General features: G+C 40.2%; 1 protein-coding gene across 1 annotated transcript in view; it reads right to left on the bottom strand.

The window, feature by feature from the left end:
• LOC109877169 (zinc finger protein 721-like) overlaps nt 1-16,472 on the bottom strand; it is a 58,681-nt gene that overhangs the window by 4,468 nt on the left and 37,741 nt on the right. The window contains exons 8-9 of the mRNA XM_031820687.1: nt 9,279-10,379; nt 417-468 (exon numbers count right to left, since the gene is read on the bottom strand). Of these exons, the coding sequence (XP_031676547.1) occupies nt 417-468; nt 9,279-10,379 (1,153 nt within the window). The remainder of the gene's footprint in view (nt 1-416; nt 469-9,278; nt 10,380-16,472) is intronic.

Below are 16,472 nucleotides of genomic sequence, written 5' to 3'. Positions count from 1 at the left end.
CAGCCAATGTAATATCCATAATGTTTTAAGGAAAAGTTTTTGTAAAACAAGCACCTTACATTGGATCGTTGAAACTTTCTCTCCAAAGCTAACTTTCATCAAGGTTTTATATGGCCAATTGGTTTCTCTCTATTCATTGGCAGAATCCTTTTTCAGTGTTATGATATTCATAACATCCATATCCACCAGTCTATCTTCCTGTCAACTAACATAACTCTGCTGGTTGTCCTGGTAACAGATACCAGTGGGCAGATCTATTATATTTGTTCAAACTAAACTACAGCACTTACTTTGATGTGTCAAATCTGATCCTTTCATCTCTTCTCCTCCTCTCACAGTTCCACTCAGCCCCGTTGTTTTCCTGCAGTCCACCAGCAGCACAGACAACCTCTTCATACCCAGCAGTAAGGTGCTACCAGGAGAGGCACGACACATGGACTCCGGGAGGGTGGAAGGGCTAGCATTGTCCTGGTAACCATAAAGAGGAGACACAGACACACATCATTATGGATGCTGATGTCACTGTTGTCATGAAGTGCTCTACAGAAACCCAGCCCCCGATAGAGCAAGCTGTATGCTAGATCAGACCAAGCTGTACCATCTGGTGTTCTGATCTGGAGAGACTCTTCTCAGCCTCGTCAGCATCAGGATGCTGTTGAGGCTCCCCAGAGGATCCAGGATAGTCATGTCTCTCTCCTGTGGGGAAGAGAACATGAAACCGATTGTAAACTTATGATCTTCTATTGCAATCACAGAGTCTTACAAGAGGCATTAATATGTCTAAATAGGGCCTAAAATGGCCACTTTCATCATGATTTCCGAAAATATTGTTTGTGATGCAAATGTAAAAGGCTCGTTCCACAAATTGGTTGGCTTTTGCGTCCCATTGATCTTTTAAGTAGAAAATATGCACCAATATTGAATTTTAAAAGACTGTTATATTAGACGAGGTGCACTTTAATGTAGACCACATGGAGAATTCAATACATCTACTTTAAAAGTCATAGTTTGTGGGGCATAGTTTGTGCCCCTGTTTAAGACAGTACTCACTTGTGTTAATCTGATATTCTGTCTCTTCCTCTTTCACTCCCAAAACGTCTTCCTCCTTCACCTTTATTGAGATAGCATCCTCTTCCTCTCTAAAAGGTTCTTTCTCTTCTTTCACTATAACAGCCTCCTCTTCTTTCACTATAACAGCCTCCTCTTCTTTCACTATAACAGCCTCCTCTTCTTTCACTGTAACAGCCTCCTCTTCTTTCACTGTAACACCCTCATCTTCCACGACAATGTTCAGTCCCAGAGCTTCTTTTTCCGTCCAGCAGACCACCTCTTCATTAGCAAGGGAGGAGTAGTTTAGTGAACTCATGGTCAGGGATGTTAGCTAGTTAGTTAGCATTAGCGACTAGCCTAGTGCTAACCTCAGTATCAATCTTTAACACGTTTTCAAATTTAACAAGAACATTAGGTTAAAGGTCATCGGATGATAAGTCAACAGAAATGCGTTTAAAACACTGAGATTAGGTAATGTTCACAAACACGGTGTAAAGCGTCAATCTATCGGTTTTATGTTGGCTAGCAAGCTACTGAGGTGGTTGAAAGAGTAGCCGTGTTGTTCCTGAAGAAGCGTCCCGTCCAGTCCATTATACGTCACGCAAGAAGCATCACCTGAAAGACGCCCATCGCCATCTGCTGACTGGAGTGGGTAACGCAGTTTGGAAACAATAGTTACTACACTTTTGTATTGGAAAGAACGTCATAATAATTTAACAATAAACTGATACATTTTCTCTTGCGTCTTACAAATAATACGTTCCTGTACACAGACGTAGAAGCTTAATATGAATATGTAGATGATGAATAAATACATCTATGAATAGGTAGTGTGTTAATATACATTTGCTCTGTTCATTTTCACATTCAATTCATTCATTTTATTAGATGTGACCATACTATTCCCTTAAAGCTATGCTCTATAAGATACACATCGTCCTGTACAGAGCAAATGCATCACATGCAAATAGCACTTGATTATCTGTAGTGCTTTACACTGGGTAGACAAAACATTAAGAACACCTGCTCCTTCCATGACCATAGCCTGACTAGGTGAATCCAGGCTAAAGCTATGAACCCTTATTGATGTCACTAGATAAATCCACCTCAGTCAGTGTAGATGAAGTGGGGAGACAGGTTAATAAGGAATTTTAATCAGTGAGACATGAGACATGGACTGTGCATGTGTGCCATTTAGAGGGTAAATGGGGAAGACAAAATATTTAAGTTACTTTGAACGGGGTATGGTAGTAGGTGCCAGGCGCACCGGTTTGTGTCAAGAACTGCAACGCTGCTGGGGTTTTCAGCTCAACAGTTTCCCATGTGTACCAAGAGTGGTCCACCACCCAAACAGTGGTGGTCAGTGCCGTTTAAGATGGGGCAGGACGATTTGTTTATTCATGGCCTTATTTCTATTACAGCATATTAGATGACTGTCATTCATATTCCGTTCATGTAACAGCGATAGGTTTAGACTACTACATGATATTAACATTTCCCCTATGCCCATCATGTAACAGCGATAGGTTTAGGCTACTACATGATATTAACATTTCCCCTATACCCATCATGTAACAGCGATAGGTTTAGGCTACTACATGATACTAACATTTCCCCTATACCCATCATGTAACAGCGATAGGTTTAGGCTACTACATGATACTAACATTTCCCCTATACCCATCATGAGGTAGCAACGTAGCCTATGAATGAAAGTTAAGAATGTAGTGGTCAAGTTCCTCTCCTTGCTTCTTTTGTATGCTGTTCTCCACTGTTTACGCTTCTCATTTTAATATTAATTAGTAAAAATGAATTGTAATAACAAGGTTTAAATTAATTCTATATTTATTTCAATTCATTATACTGGACATTTCAATTTATATACAAAATCAGTCAGTGGGACTGAAATATTACCAGAGCTCAAGAATGACCCAAATACTGTTAGAATAGAAATGGTTTTCTCTGTCTGTTATTTTTTCACATCTAAATGTGGCCATACAACTCCCTTAAAGTGAAGGTAGCTAAATGTAACCACATGTAACATATGGATCTGCATTAGTATAGCATCACAAGTCCCAATGCAAAGTTACACCTGTCTTTTCTATTTTTCCAGTACATAAAACCGATCAGAATTCCAAAGAATGCCGAAGTCATGTCAGAATTGTTTTTTTTACAGGCTGTGAAGTAATATGGAGGACCCGGCGAGCCAGCCTATCCCCTACAATGTCAACTCTGACAGAAATATCTTCAAATAGATCACTTCAAATTAAACCAAATCGTGTGCACTCATGACTAGTGGTTGTCTGTCATAGTTGAAGTGTACCTATGATGAAAATGACAGGCCTCTCTCATCTTTTTAAGTGGGAGAACTTGCACAATTGGTGGCTGACTAAATACTTTTTTCCCCCACTGTATATATATTTATACACAGTGGGGAGAACAAGTATATGATACACTGTCGATTTGCAGGTTTTCCTACTTACAAAGCATGTAGAAAAGCATGTAGAAAAGCATGTCGGGTTCTGTCATTTTTATCATAGGTACACTTCAACTGTGAGAGACGGAATCTAAAACAGAAATCCAGAAAATCACATTGTATGATTTTGTGAGTACACCCCTCACATTTTTGTAAATATTTAAGTATATCTTTTCATGTGACAACACTGAATAAATTACACTTTGCTACAATGTAAAGTAGTGAGTGTACAGCTTGTATAACAGTGTAAATTTGCTGTCCCCTCAAAATAACTCAACACACAGCCATTCATGTCGAAACCGTGAGTACACCCCTAAGTGAAAATGTCCAAATTGGGCCCAAAGTGTCAATATTTTCCAGCATGGAGTACACCTCCTGGTAATCTGTCTGGCCCTGCATTGTGATCTGAGGACCCATGCCAAACCTTTTCAGTCTCCTGAGGGGGAATAGGTTTTGTCGTGCCCTCTTTATATAGCCAAATTATTTTTCACCCAGGAAGCTCGGGTAAACAGTGGTTGTTGTGCACTGCTGCCACTACCATGCCTGGAGTCCATTTTGACTTTGTTGATATGAGCTGTGTTAGCGAGCTGCGATAGCGAGCTGTGCGGCTAAGCAGCTAACTGCCTATGTAACAGTATAACTTTAGACCATCCCCTCGCCCATACCCGGGAGCGAACCAGGGACCCTCTGCACACATCTGCATACATCATCAGAGTAAATGTAAACAATGGAGCAAATGCATCACATGTGAACATCACTTGATTATCAGAGGAGTGTATTATGACATCAGATAGAACTACTCAGACATTCCAAATCAGGCTTCATCCATATCATGAAGGTGGATATTGATCCAACCATTTCCAAAGTCATGACCGGGCTGATGGAAACAGGATATGCCTGTATACTTTTATAAATGCCGACAGACGATTTGTTACTTCGTTTGACATGGTGGGGTCTTTTTGTGTCAGTAAAAATGTATAAACGAGAATTGGCGGTATTAATCCTTTATGCGCAAATATTGATTTTATAACGATAATGTCTTAGTTAACTTGGAGTCACGCGATGATATATTGTGTGGTCCTCCCACTACGACTTCGGAACCCATGCAGTTTATTAGGCTACAGAGTAAATAAATGATGAACTTCACAGGGTGGTGAAAGTGCACGTGATGAGCTTGATGCTCCTTTCCAATACATTTTGAGGGTCTTCTGGTGACATGATGATGATTGATGCTTGGTTGCCATTTGACAAATAAAATAATGTCGCTCTTATCCATAATAATCTCATCATGTCGGTAGCCTACCAGCACTGTATCTTTGAGCTGTTGGCTACAGTGCACGGGACAAGAGGACTTTTGCTATATAACTCAACGGTTTTTCAAAACCATCAGTAGAGTTGAAAATGCAATGGAAACCCATTCAACTTGCATTTTTCACTCAGTACATGGGAATTCAACAGGAAAACAAGAAACACAAAATGTCACCAGTAGCTGGTTACCAGTTGTGTGAAAATTAATACAAATACCTTATGTAGATGGATTTTTACAAATCCAATCCGTTTTCCACATTGATCAAACTTCATCACATGGATTTGTTTTGTTCAAATCAAATGTTATTGGTCACATACATATGGTTAGCAGATGTTATTGTTCACATATACATAGTTAGCAGATGTTATTGGTCACATACACATGGTTAGCAGATGTTATTGGTCACATACACATGGTTAGCAGATGTTATTGGTCACATACACAGGGTTAGCAGATGTTATTGGTCACATACACATGGTTAGCAGATGTTATTGGTCACATATACATGGTTAGCAGATGTTATTGGTCACATACACATGGTTAGCAGATGTTATTGGTCACATACACAGGGTTAGTAGATGTTATTGGTCACATACACATGGTTAGCAGATGTTATTGGTCACATACACATGGTTAGCAGATGTTATTGGTCACATACACAGGGTTAGTAGATGTTATTGGTCACATACACAGGGTTAGTAGATGTTATTGGTCACATACACATGGTTAGCAGATGTTATTGGTCACATACACAGGGTTAGTAGATGTTATTGGTCACATACACATGGTTAGCAGATGTTATTGGTCACATACACATGGTTAGCAGATGTTATTGGTCACATACACATGGTTAGCAGATGTTATTGGTCACATGCACATGGTTAGCAGATGTTATTGGTCACATACACATGGTTAGCAGATGTTATTGGCCACATACACATGGTTAGCAGATGTTATTGGTCACATACACATGGTTAGCAGATGTTATTGGTCACATGCACATGGTTAGCAGGTGTTATTGTGAGTGTAGTGAAATGCTTATGCTTCTAGATCCGACAGTACAGCAGTATCAAACAGATAATATCTAACAAATTCCACAACTAAACCTAATACACATAATCCAGTAAAGGAATGGGAAATATAGAAGTAGAAAACATGGATGAGCAGAAACACAGCAGCTAAGATGCAATATATAGTGAAGAATAGATAGTGAAGGATACAGTATTTACAGTTGAAGCTAAAGATTACATACACTTAGGTTGGAGTCATTAAAACTCATTTTTCAACCACTCTACAAATGTCTTGTTAACAAACTATAGTTTTGGCAAGTCGGTTAGGACATCTGTGTTAATGACACAATTCATTTTTCCAACAATTGTTTACAGACAGATTATTACACAATCCCAGTGGGTCAGAAGTTTACATACACTAAATTGACTGTGCCTTTAAACAGCCTTGGAAAATTCCAGAAAATTATGTCTATAGCTTCTGATAGGCTAATTGACATCATTTTAGTCAATTGGAAGAGCACCTGTGTATGTATTTCAAGACCTACCTTGAAACTCAGTGCCTCTTTACTTGACATCATGGGAAAATAAATAAAAATCTGCCAAGATCTCAGAAAAAAATGGTAGACCTCCACAAGTCTGGTTCATCCTTGGGAGCGATTTCCAAATGCCTGTAGGCATCCTCTGGTCTGATGAAACAAAAATAGAACTGTTTGGCCATAATGACCATCGTTATGATCGGAGGAAAAAGGGGGATGCTTGCAAGCCGAAGAACACAATCCCAACCGTGAAGCACACAGGTGGCAACATCACGTTGTGGGGGTTCTTCACTGCAGGAAGGACTGGGGCACTTCACAAAATAGATGGCATTATTGGTGAAAATTATGTGAATATATTGAAGCAACATCTCAAGACATCAGTCAGGAAGTTAAAGCTTGGTCGTAAATGGGTCTTTCAAATGGACAATGATGCCAAGCATACTTCCAAAGTTGTGGCAAAATGGCTTAAGGACAACAAAGTCAAGGTATTGGAGTGGGCATAACAACGCCCTGACCTTAATGCTATAGAAAACAGAGCATTTTTACCCTTTTAAAAATAGTTATAGGGGGAGGTCCAGAGGATGTCTGTCTTTGAAAGGGTCATTGTAATATTTAAGATGTCCCCTTTACTGATTACCTAAACCTACAAGTCATTTGAAAAACATTCAAACAAAATAACAAAGAGAAGAACGAACAGTTCTGTAAGGCAAATCAACTATACAGAAAACAACTACCCAAAAAAACACAGGTGGAAAAAGGCTGCCTAAGTATGATTCACAATTAGAGACAACGATAGACAGCTGCCTCCGATTGGGAACCACACTCGGCCAAAAACAAAGAAATACAAAAACACAGAAAAAGAACATAGAATGCCCACCCTAGTCACACCCTGGCCTAACCAAAATAGGGAATAAAAGCTTCTCTATGGCCAGGGCGTGACAGCCGCTCTGTTCTGGGCCAGCTGCAGCTTTACTAGGTATTTCCTTGCAGCACTGGACCACACGACTGGACAATAATCAAGATTAGACTAAACTAGAGCCTGCAGAACTTGCTTTGTGGAGATTAGTGTCAAAAAAGCAGAGCATCTCTTTATTATGGCTAGACCTCTCCCCAGCTTTACAACCATTGAATCTATATGTTTTGACCATGACAGTTTACAATCTAAGGTAATGCCAAGTAATTTAGTCTCCTCAAGTTGTTCAACAGCCACACAATTCATTACTAGATTCAGCTGAGGTCTAGAACTTAAGGAATGATTTGTACCAAATACAACGCTCTAAGTTTTAGAGATGTTCAGTACCAGATTATTACTGGCCATGCATTCCAAAACAGAATGCAACTATTTGTTAAGGGTTTCAGTGACTTCATTAGCTATGGTTGCTGGTGCTTATATAGTTGAATCATCAGCATAAATGGACACACATGCTTTGTTTAATGCCAGTGGCAGGCCATTGGTAAAAATAGAAAAGAGTAGAGGGCCTAGAGAACTGCCCTGCGGTACATCACATTTCATATGTTTGACATTAGAGAAGCTTCCATTAAAACCCCTCAGAGTTCTATTAGATCGATAGCTCTGAATCCAAGCCATAGACCAAACATTCTTAAACAACAGGTTATGGTCAATAATATCAAAGGCTGCACTGAAATCTAACAATAGAGCTCCCACAATCTTCTTGTTATCCATTTCTCTCAACCAATCATCAGTCATTTGTGTTAGTGCAGTACATGTTGAGTGCCCGTCTCTATAAACATGCTGAAAGTCTGTTGTTCATTTGTTCATTTCCAGAAATATATAGCATTGTATTTGTTCAAAAACAATTTTTTCCAACAGTTTGCTAAGAGCTGGCAGAACCAGTAAAGGCCGCTTTACCACTCTTGAGAGTGGTAAAGCGGCCTTTAGAGTGGTAAAGGTTTGTGTCAAGAAAACCTTTGCTGGGTTTTTACAGCTCAACAGTTTCCCAAGAATGGCCCACCATCGAAACAGTGGCTGTCAGTGCCGTTTCAGTTGAGGCAGGACAATTTGTTGATTCATGGCCTTATTTCTATTACAGCATATCAGATGACTGTCATTCATATTCCATTCACCCTGTTCAATGTAACAGCGATAGGTTTAGGCTACTACATGATACTAACATTTCCCCTATACCCATCATGAGGTAGAGCTGGCAGAACCAGTAAAGGCCGCTTTACCACTCTTGGGTAGTGGATTAATTTGGCTTCCCTCCAGGCCTGAGGACAAAGACTTTCCTCTAGGCTCATGTTAAAAATATGTCAGATAGGAGTGGCTATAGAGTCAGCTACTGTCCTCAGTAGCTTTCCATCTAAGTTGTCAATGCCAGGAGGTTTGTCATTATTGATCGATAACAATTTTTCAATACTTGCACTGCTTTTCTTTCATGATGTTTTTTTCCATCATTCTTTATATCATTGATCTTGGCTTCTTAATACGTTTATTATTTTTGTTGAGTTTGGTCACATAATTTCTCAATTTGCAGTACAGATGTGCAGCCAGACTTATTAGCCACTCCTTTTGCCCCAACTCTTTCAAACATACAGTTTTTAAATTCCTCATCAATCCATGGAGCCTTAACATTTCTAACAGTCAGTTTCTTAACAGGTACTTGTTACTCAATAATTGGAAGAAGCAATTTCATCTGGTAAAAACAGGTAAACACATTATCAGTCAACAATATAAGACAATGGGAGCACTGTGTATGTTCTCTGATGAGTTGTGAGTCAATGAGATGTGAAATATCAATATATGCTAAGAGAAGTAATTTCTCTCTCCTGTGTGGATTCTCTAATGACATTTAAGTGATTGTTATGAGTAATATGTTTTCCCAAAATCTAACCTTCTGTAAGCCTTCTCCTCTGTGTCTCTTTCAGGCTTCCTAAACGGGCAAAAGCTTTGCGCCCTGGGAGGAGTGGTAATGCATCTCCCCTGTGTGTATTATCTTGTGCTGTTTCAGGGTCCCTAACTGGTTAAAACACTTGCCACACTGGGAGCAATGGTAAAGCTTCTCCCCTGTGTGTATCCTCTTGTGCTGTTTCAGGGCCCCTAACTGGTTAAAACACTTGCCACACTGGGAGCAGGGGTAAGGCTTCTCCCCTGTGTGTATTCTTTCGTGTTTTTTCAGATCCCCTGTCCCGTTGAAACACTTGCCACACTGGGAGCAGGGGTAAGGCTTCTCCCCTGTGTGTATTCTTTCGTGTTTTTTCAGATCCCCTGCCCAGGTGAAACGCTTTCCACACTGGGAGCATTGGTATGGCTTCTCCCCTGTGTGAATTTTCTCGTGAGCTTTCAGGTGACCTTTCTCACTATACATCTTTTCACATTGCGAGCAGTGGTAAGGCTTCTCCCCTGTGTGTATTCTCTGATGTCGTTTCAGCTTCCCCAAATCGTTACAACCCTTACCACACTGGGAGCAGTGGTAAGGCTCCTCCCCTGTGTGCATTCTCTCATGCCGTTTCAGCTCCCCTGACTGGTTGAAACACTTTCCACAGTGGGAGCAGTGGTAAGGCTTCTCCCCTGTGTGTATTCTCTCATGTTGTTTCACCTTCCACAAATCGTTAAAACGCTTTCCACAGTGGGAGCAGTGGTAAGGCTTCTCCCCTGTGTGTATTCTCTCATGCCGTTTCAGCTTCCCCAAATCGTTACAACCCTTTCCACACTGGGAGCAGTGGTAAGGCTTCTCCCCTCTGTGTATTCTCTCGTGCCGTTCCAGCTTTCCCAGATCGTTAAAACGCTTTCCACAATGGGAGCAGTGGTAAGGCTTCTCCCCTGTGTGCATTTTCTCATGAGCTTTCAGGTTTCCTTTATGGCGAAAACTCTTTCCACACTGCATGCAGCGGTAAGGCTTCCCCCTTATGTGTATTCTCTCATGAGTTTTCAGGTTTCCTTTCTGGTTAAAACTCTTTCCACACTGGGAGCAGTGGTATGGCTTCTCCCCGGTGTGTATTCTCTCATGTTGTTTCAGCTCACATAAGTGGTTACAACCCTTTCCACAGTGGGAACACTGGTGTCGTCTTGCTGGTTTAGACGTCCCTGGCTCTGGTTCCTCTGAATCTGGTCTTTCTCCTGACAAAGACAGTGTTTTTTTTAAATAGAGACCCGAATGAAACCTCCACATGATAAAACGGCCTTGCTACGAGGGTAAATCCTAATCAGATCCCTAAGGCCAGTTTTAACAATCTCAGTGTGATTTTAATACAAATGTTGTAGAGTTTCCTGGTAATTACTGACAATGTTTACACTACTTATTTATTCATTCTGTTTTCGTCAGAACACAAAAAACTAAACAGTTCTAGGACACTCAAGACACAGACGTCACTGGATTCCAATCGAGCAGGTAGTTCTAAATATATAACTTTCATAGCTGTATGATACAGAATGAGACCTACAGTAGTGGCCAAAAGTTTTGACAATGAAAAATATTAATTTCCACAAAGTTTGCTGCTTCAGTGTCTTTAGATATTTTTGTCAGATGTTACTATGGAATGCTGAAGTATAATTACAAGCATTTCATAAGTGTCAAATGATTTTATTTACAATGATATTAAGTTGATGCAGTGTCAATATTTGCAGTGTTGACCCTTCTTTTTCAAGACCTCTGCAATCCGCACTGCCATGCTGTCAATTAACTTCTGGGCCACATCCTGACCGATGGCAGCCCATTCTTGCATAATAATCACTTTGTTATCACTTTTGCCTTATGGCAAGGTGCTCCATCATGCTGGAAAAGGCATTGTTTGTCACCGAACTGTACCTGGATGGTTGGGAGAAGTTGCTCTTGGAGGATGTGTCGGTACCATTCTTTATTAATGGCTGTGTTCCAACATTGTGAGTGAGCACACACCCTTGGCTGAGAAGCAACCCCACACATGAATACCCCAGTCCTCAGCAGTCCAATCCATGTAACTTTTGCAGAATATCAATCTGTCCCTGATGTTTTTCCTGGAGAGAAGTGGCTTCTTTGCTGTCCTTCTTGACACCAAAAGTCTTTGCTTCACTATGCGTGCAGATGCACTCACACCTGCCTGCTGCCATTCCTGAGCTCTGTACTGGTGGTGCCCCGATCCCACACCTGAATCAACAAGCCTTCTTCACAACAATTGAACCGCTCTCCTTGAAGTTCTTGATGATGAGAAGTGGTTGATTTTGGTGCAATCTTACTGGCAGCTATATCCTTGCCTGTGAAGCCCGTTTTGTGCAAAGCAATGATGACGGCACGTGTTTCCTTGCAGTTAACCGTGGGTAACATATGAAGAACAATGATTCCAAGCACCACCCTCCTTTTGAAGCTTCCAGTTTTGGGGGAGATTCAGTTAAAATAGGGACTTTGCAATTAATTGCAACTCATCTGAACACTCTTCATAACATTCTGGAGTATATGCAAATTGCCATCATACAAACTGAGGCAGCAGATTTGGTGAAAATTAACTTTTGTGTTATTCTCAAAACTTTTGGCCACGACTGTACACACTTCCTTAAACACAACAGTAAATAAGTCATTAAGTGGAAGTCCAAAACTTGTTTTTACGTTGAAGACACAAAGCACATCAGTAAAATCTCCCCGTTGTTGAAAGGGTTCGACACCTGCTGTTTTCTTATTTAGACGTTCACAGATTTTCAACATTTTTACTATCGCTGATGTCATATTTTGGGTAAAGTAAAAAATAAAGTGAAATATTTAGAAAGATGTTCCTAAAACTGATAGTAACTACAATAAACAAATTATAAACGCAACACTACAATAATGTTTTACATCCCTGTTAGTTAACATTAGTTAGTTAACATTTATTCTCTGCCAAGATAATCCATCAACTTGACAGGTGTGGAATATCAAGAAGCTGATTGAACAGCTTGATTATTACACAGGTGCACCTTGTGCTGGGGAAAATAAAAGGCCACTCTCAAATATGCAATTTTGTCACAAAACACGTCACTAGTCACGTTTTGCAGCTGGACAGGGATTCTATTCAACTAACTTTAATAACTAGGGTTCATACCTGCCTGGCACACCAACAAAACTTTATCTTTACCCCCCTCTAACAATACCGCTACAGAATTAGCATAGTAGGCCATGTAATTTAAGGTAATCTGAAATATTTAGGACTAACTTATTCCTTGCCACCCATTCTGAAACTCACTGCAGCTCTTTGTAAGTGTTGCTGTCATTTCAGTTTCCATGGTAGCTGACGTGTACAGTGTTGAGTCATCCGCATACAGACACACTGGCTTTACTCAAATGTCATTGGCATGTCGTTGGTAAAGATTGAAAAAGGTAGGTACCAAACCGTTGCCCCGTGGAATTCCTGATTCTACATTGATTGTGTTGTACAGGCTTCCATTAAAGAACATTCTCTGTGTTCTGTTAGACAGGTAGCTCTGGGGCGGCAGGTAGCCTAGTGGTTAGAGCGGTAGCCCAGTAACCAAAAGGTTGCTGGATCTTATCCCCGAGATGACAAGGTAAAACTCTGTCGTTCTGCCCCTGAACAAGGCAGTCCTAGGCCGTCGTTGAAAATAAGAATTTGTTCTTAACCGACTTGCCTAGTTAAATAAAGGTTAGCTTTTTTTTTTAACTCTTTATCCACAATATAGCAGGGGGTGTAAAGCCATACGTTTTTTTTCAGCAGCAGACTACGATCGATAATGTCAAAAGCTGCACTGAAGTCTAACACAACAGCCTAAACAATATTTTTATCGTCATCAATTTCTCTCAGCCAATCAGTCATTTTTAAGTGATGTGTTTATTGAATGTCCTTCCCTATAAGCCTGATCACAGCTTTCCTCAGTATTAGTTCATTAATTAACAGTGTCTAGAGTTTAGTTTGCCTGTTCAACAGTCTTGTAAAGATAGGGGGATTGACTGGGACAGGCAATGTAATATCCATAATGTTTTAAGGATAAGTTTTTGTAAAACAAGCACCTTACATTGGATCATCTTGAAATGTTCTCTCTAAAGCTAACTTTCATCAAGGTTTTATATGGTCTATTGGTTTCTCTCTAAAGCTGACTTTCATCAAGGTTTTATATGGTCTATTGGTTTCTCTCTTTTGATTGGCAGAATCCTTTTTCATTGTTATGATATTCATAACATCTATATCCACCAGTCTATCTTCCTGTCAACTAACATAACTCCACTGGTTGTCCTGGTAACAGATACCAGTGGGCAGATCTATTATATTTGTTCAAACTAAACTACAGCACTTACTTTGATGAGTGAAATCTGATCCTTTCATCTCTTCTCCTCCTCTCACAGTTCCACTCAGCCCCGTTGTTTTCCTGAAGTCCACCAGCAGCACAGACAACCTCTTCATACCCAGCAGTAAGGCGCTACTGGGAGAGGCACGATACAGGGACTCTGGGAGAGAGGAAGGGCTAGCATTGTCCTGGTAACCATAAAGAGGGGACACAGACACACATCATTATGGATGCTGATGTCACTGTTGTCATAAAGTGCTCTACAGAAACCCAGCCCAAGTCGATAAAGCAAGCTGAATGCTAGACCAGACCAAGCTGTACCATCTGGTGTGCTGATCTGGAGAGGCTCTTCTCTGCCTCGTCTGCATCAGGATGTTGTTGAGGCTCCCCAGAGGATCCACCATAGTCATGTCTCTCTCCTGTGTGAATGAGACCATCAAACAGATGGTAAACGTATGATCTTCTATTGCAATCACAGAGTCTTACATGAGGCATGAATATGTCTAAAAAGAGCCTAAAATGGCCACTTTCATCTTGATTTCCTAAAAAAATATTTGTGATGCAAATGTAAAAGGGTTGTTCCACAAAATGGGTGCCTTTTTTGATATTTTAAGTAGAACATATGCACCAATATTGAATTTTAAAAGACTGTTATACTAGATGAGGGGAACTTTAATGTCGACCACATGGAGAATTCAATACATCTAATTGAAAAGTCCCAAAAGTATATGAACCAATGGCAGATCGACCATTTAACAATTCCTACAGTAAGAATGCCCATTAAAAACCCCACATTAGTTCAACAACTGCATAGTTTGTGTCCCTGTTTTTAAGACAGTACTCACTGGTGTCAATCGGATCTTCTGTCTCCTCCTTTTTCACTCCCAAAACGTCTTCCTCCTTCACGTTTATTAAGACAGCATCCTCTTCCTCTCTAAAATGTTCTTTCTCTTCTTTCACTATAACAGCCTCCTCTTCCTCCTTTTTCATTCTGAAAGATTCTTTCTCCGTAAAGCAGACCTCCTCTTCATTAGCAAGGGAGGAGTAGTTCAGTGAGCTCATGGTCAGGGATGTTAGCTAGCTAGCTAGCATTAGCGACTAGCCTAGTGCTAACCTCAGTATCAATCTTTAACAAGTTTGCAAATTTAACAAGAACATTAGGTTACAGTTCACCAGTAGATACGTCAACCGAAATTAGTCTAAAACACTGAGATTAGCTCATGTACAATAACATGGTCTAAAGAATCAATCTTTCAGTTTTATGTTGTCTAGCAGGCTACCGAGGTGGTTGAAAGAGTTGACGCCTTGTTGTTCTTGAAGAAGCGTCCCGTCCAGTCCATTATACGTCACGCAAGAAGCATAACCTGAAAGACGCCCATCGCCATCTGCTGACTGGAGTGGGTAACGCAGTTTGGAAACAATAGGTACTACACTTTTTGTGTTGGAAAGAACGTCATGATAATTTAACAATAAACAGATATATTTTCTCTTACGTCTTACAAATAATATTTTCCTGTACACAGACGTAGAAGCTTAAAATGAATATGTGGATGATGAATAAATACTTCTACGAATAGGTAGTGTGTTAAAACACATTTGTGTTAATACTCTGTTCATTTTTCACATTCGTTTTTATTAGATGTGACCATACTTTTCCCATAAAGCCACGCTCTATACGATACAAATCATACTGTAAACAATAGAGCAAATGCAACAGAATCAGCTGAATGAATTCACCCCTGATGATGCGTAAACACAGTTCACTTTCACAACTGCCACCTTGTATTTCCTCTCACATCAATTCGCTCACCTTTTCCCTTCACTTGTGGACGTCAATGCACAACACATCAGCTGTAGGTGACAAGGAGTTAAAACCTTTCCAAACCAACCATTTCATATCTGCTACACACAGCCTACATCGTTGTCACCATATTAGCTAAAGTAACGTCATAGTCAACACAGCTAATATAAGTAACTTGTTAGCAACCTGCTACAATCATGACAGAGCTCCTCTGTGGAGATGCTACATGTTTCATCATTAGATGCTACAGTCCTCCAACAATGGATGTCATATGAATCTTTACCACTTGGATCTGTAATAGGAGTAGTATTTTTCCTCGACTCACCTGTGTCCCCGCACATTGACTCTGTACCGGTACCTCCTGTATATACCCTCCACATTGACTCTGTTCCGGTACCTCCTGTATATAGCCTCCACATTGACTCTGTTCTGGTACCTCCTGTATATAGCCTCCACATTGACTCTGTACCGGTAATACCTGTATAAAGCCTCCACATTGACTCTGTTCCGGTGATACCTGTATATAGCCTCCACATTGACTCTGTTCTGGTACCTCCTGTATATAGCCTCCACATTGACTTTGTTCTGGTACCTCCTGTATATGGCCTCCACATTGACTCTGTACTGGTACCTCCTGTATATAGCCTCTACATTGACTCTGTACCGGTAATACCTTGTATACAGCCTCCACATTGACTCTGTACTGGTACCTCCTGTATATAGCCTCTACATTGACTCTGTACCGGTAATACCTTGTATATGGCCTCCACATTGACTCTGTACCGGTAATACCTTGTATACAGCCTCCACATTGACTCTGTACCGGTAATACCTTGTATACAGCCTCGCTGCTGTTATTTTACTGCTGCTCTTTAATATAAATTATTTGTATTTTCATACATAACACTTATTTTTCTTAAAACGGCATTGTTGGTTAATTAAGGGCTTATAAACTGCATTGTTGGTTAATTAAGGGCTTATAAACTGCATTGTTGGTTAATTAAGGGCTTGTCAGTAAGTATTTCACTGTAAGCATTTCACTTGTATTTTGATTTCATTCATACATTCTTACATTCATTTATTAAT

This window comes from Oncorhynchus kisutch, unplaced genomic scaffold, assembly GCF_002021735.2.
Source record: "Oncorhynchus kisutch isolate 150728-3 unplaced genomic scaffold, Okis_V2 scaffold3584, whole genome shotgun sequence".
NCBI classification, from domain to species: Eukaryota; Metazoa; Chordata; class Actinopteri; order Salmoniformes; family Salmonidae; genus Oncorhynchus; species Oncorhynchus kisutch.
Note: the sequence above shows the minus strand (reverse complement) of the source record. Positions and strands in the feature narration are given on the sequence as shown.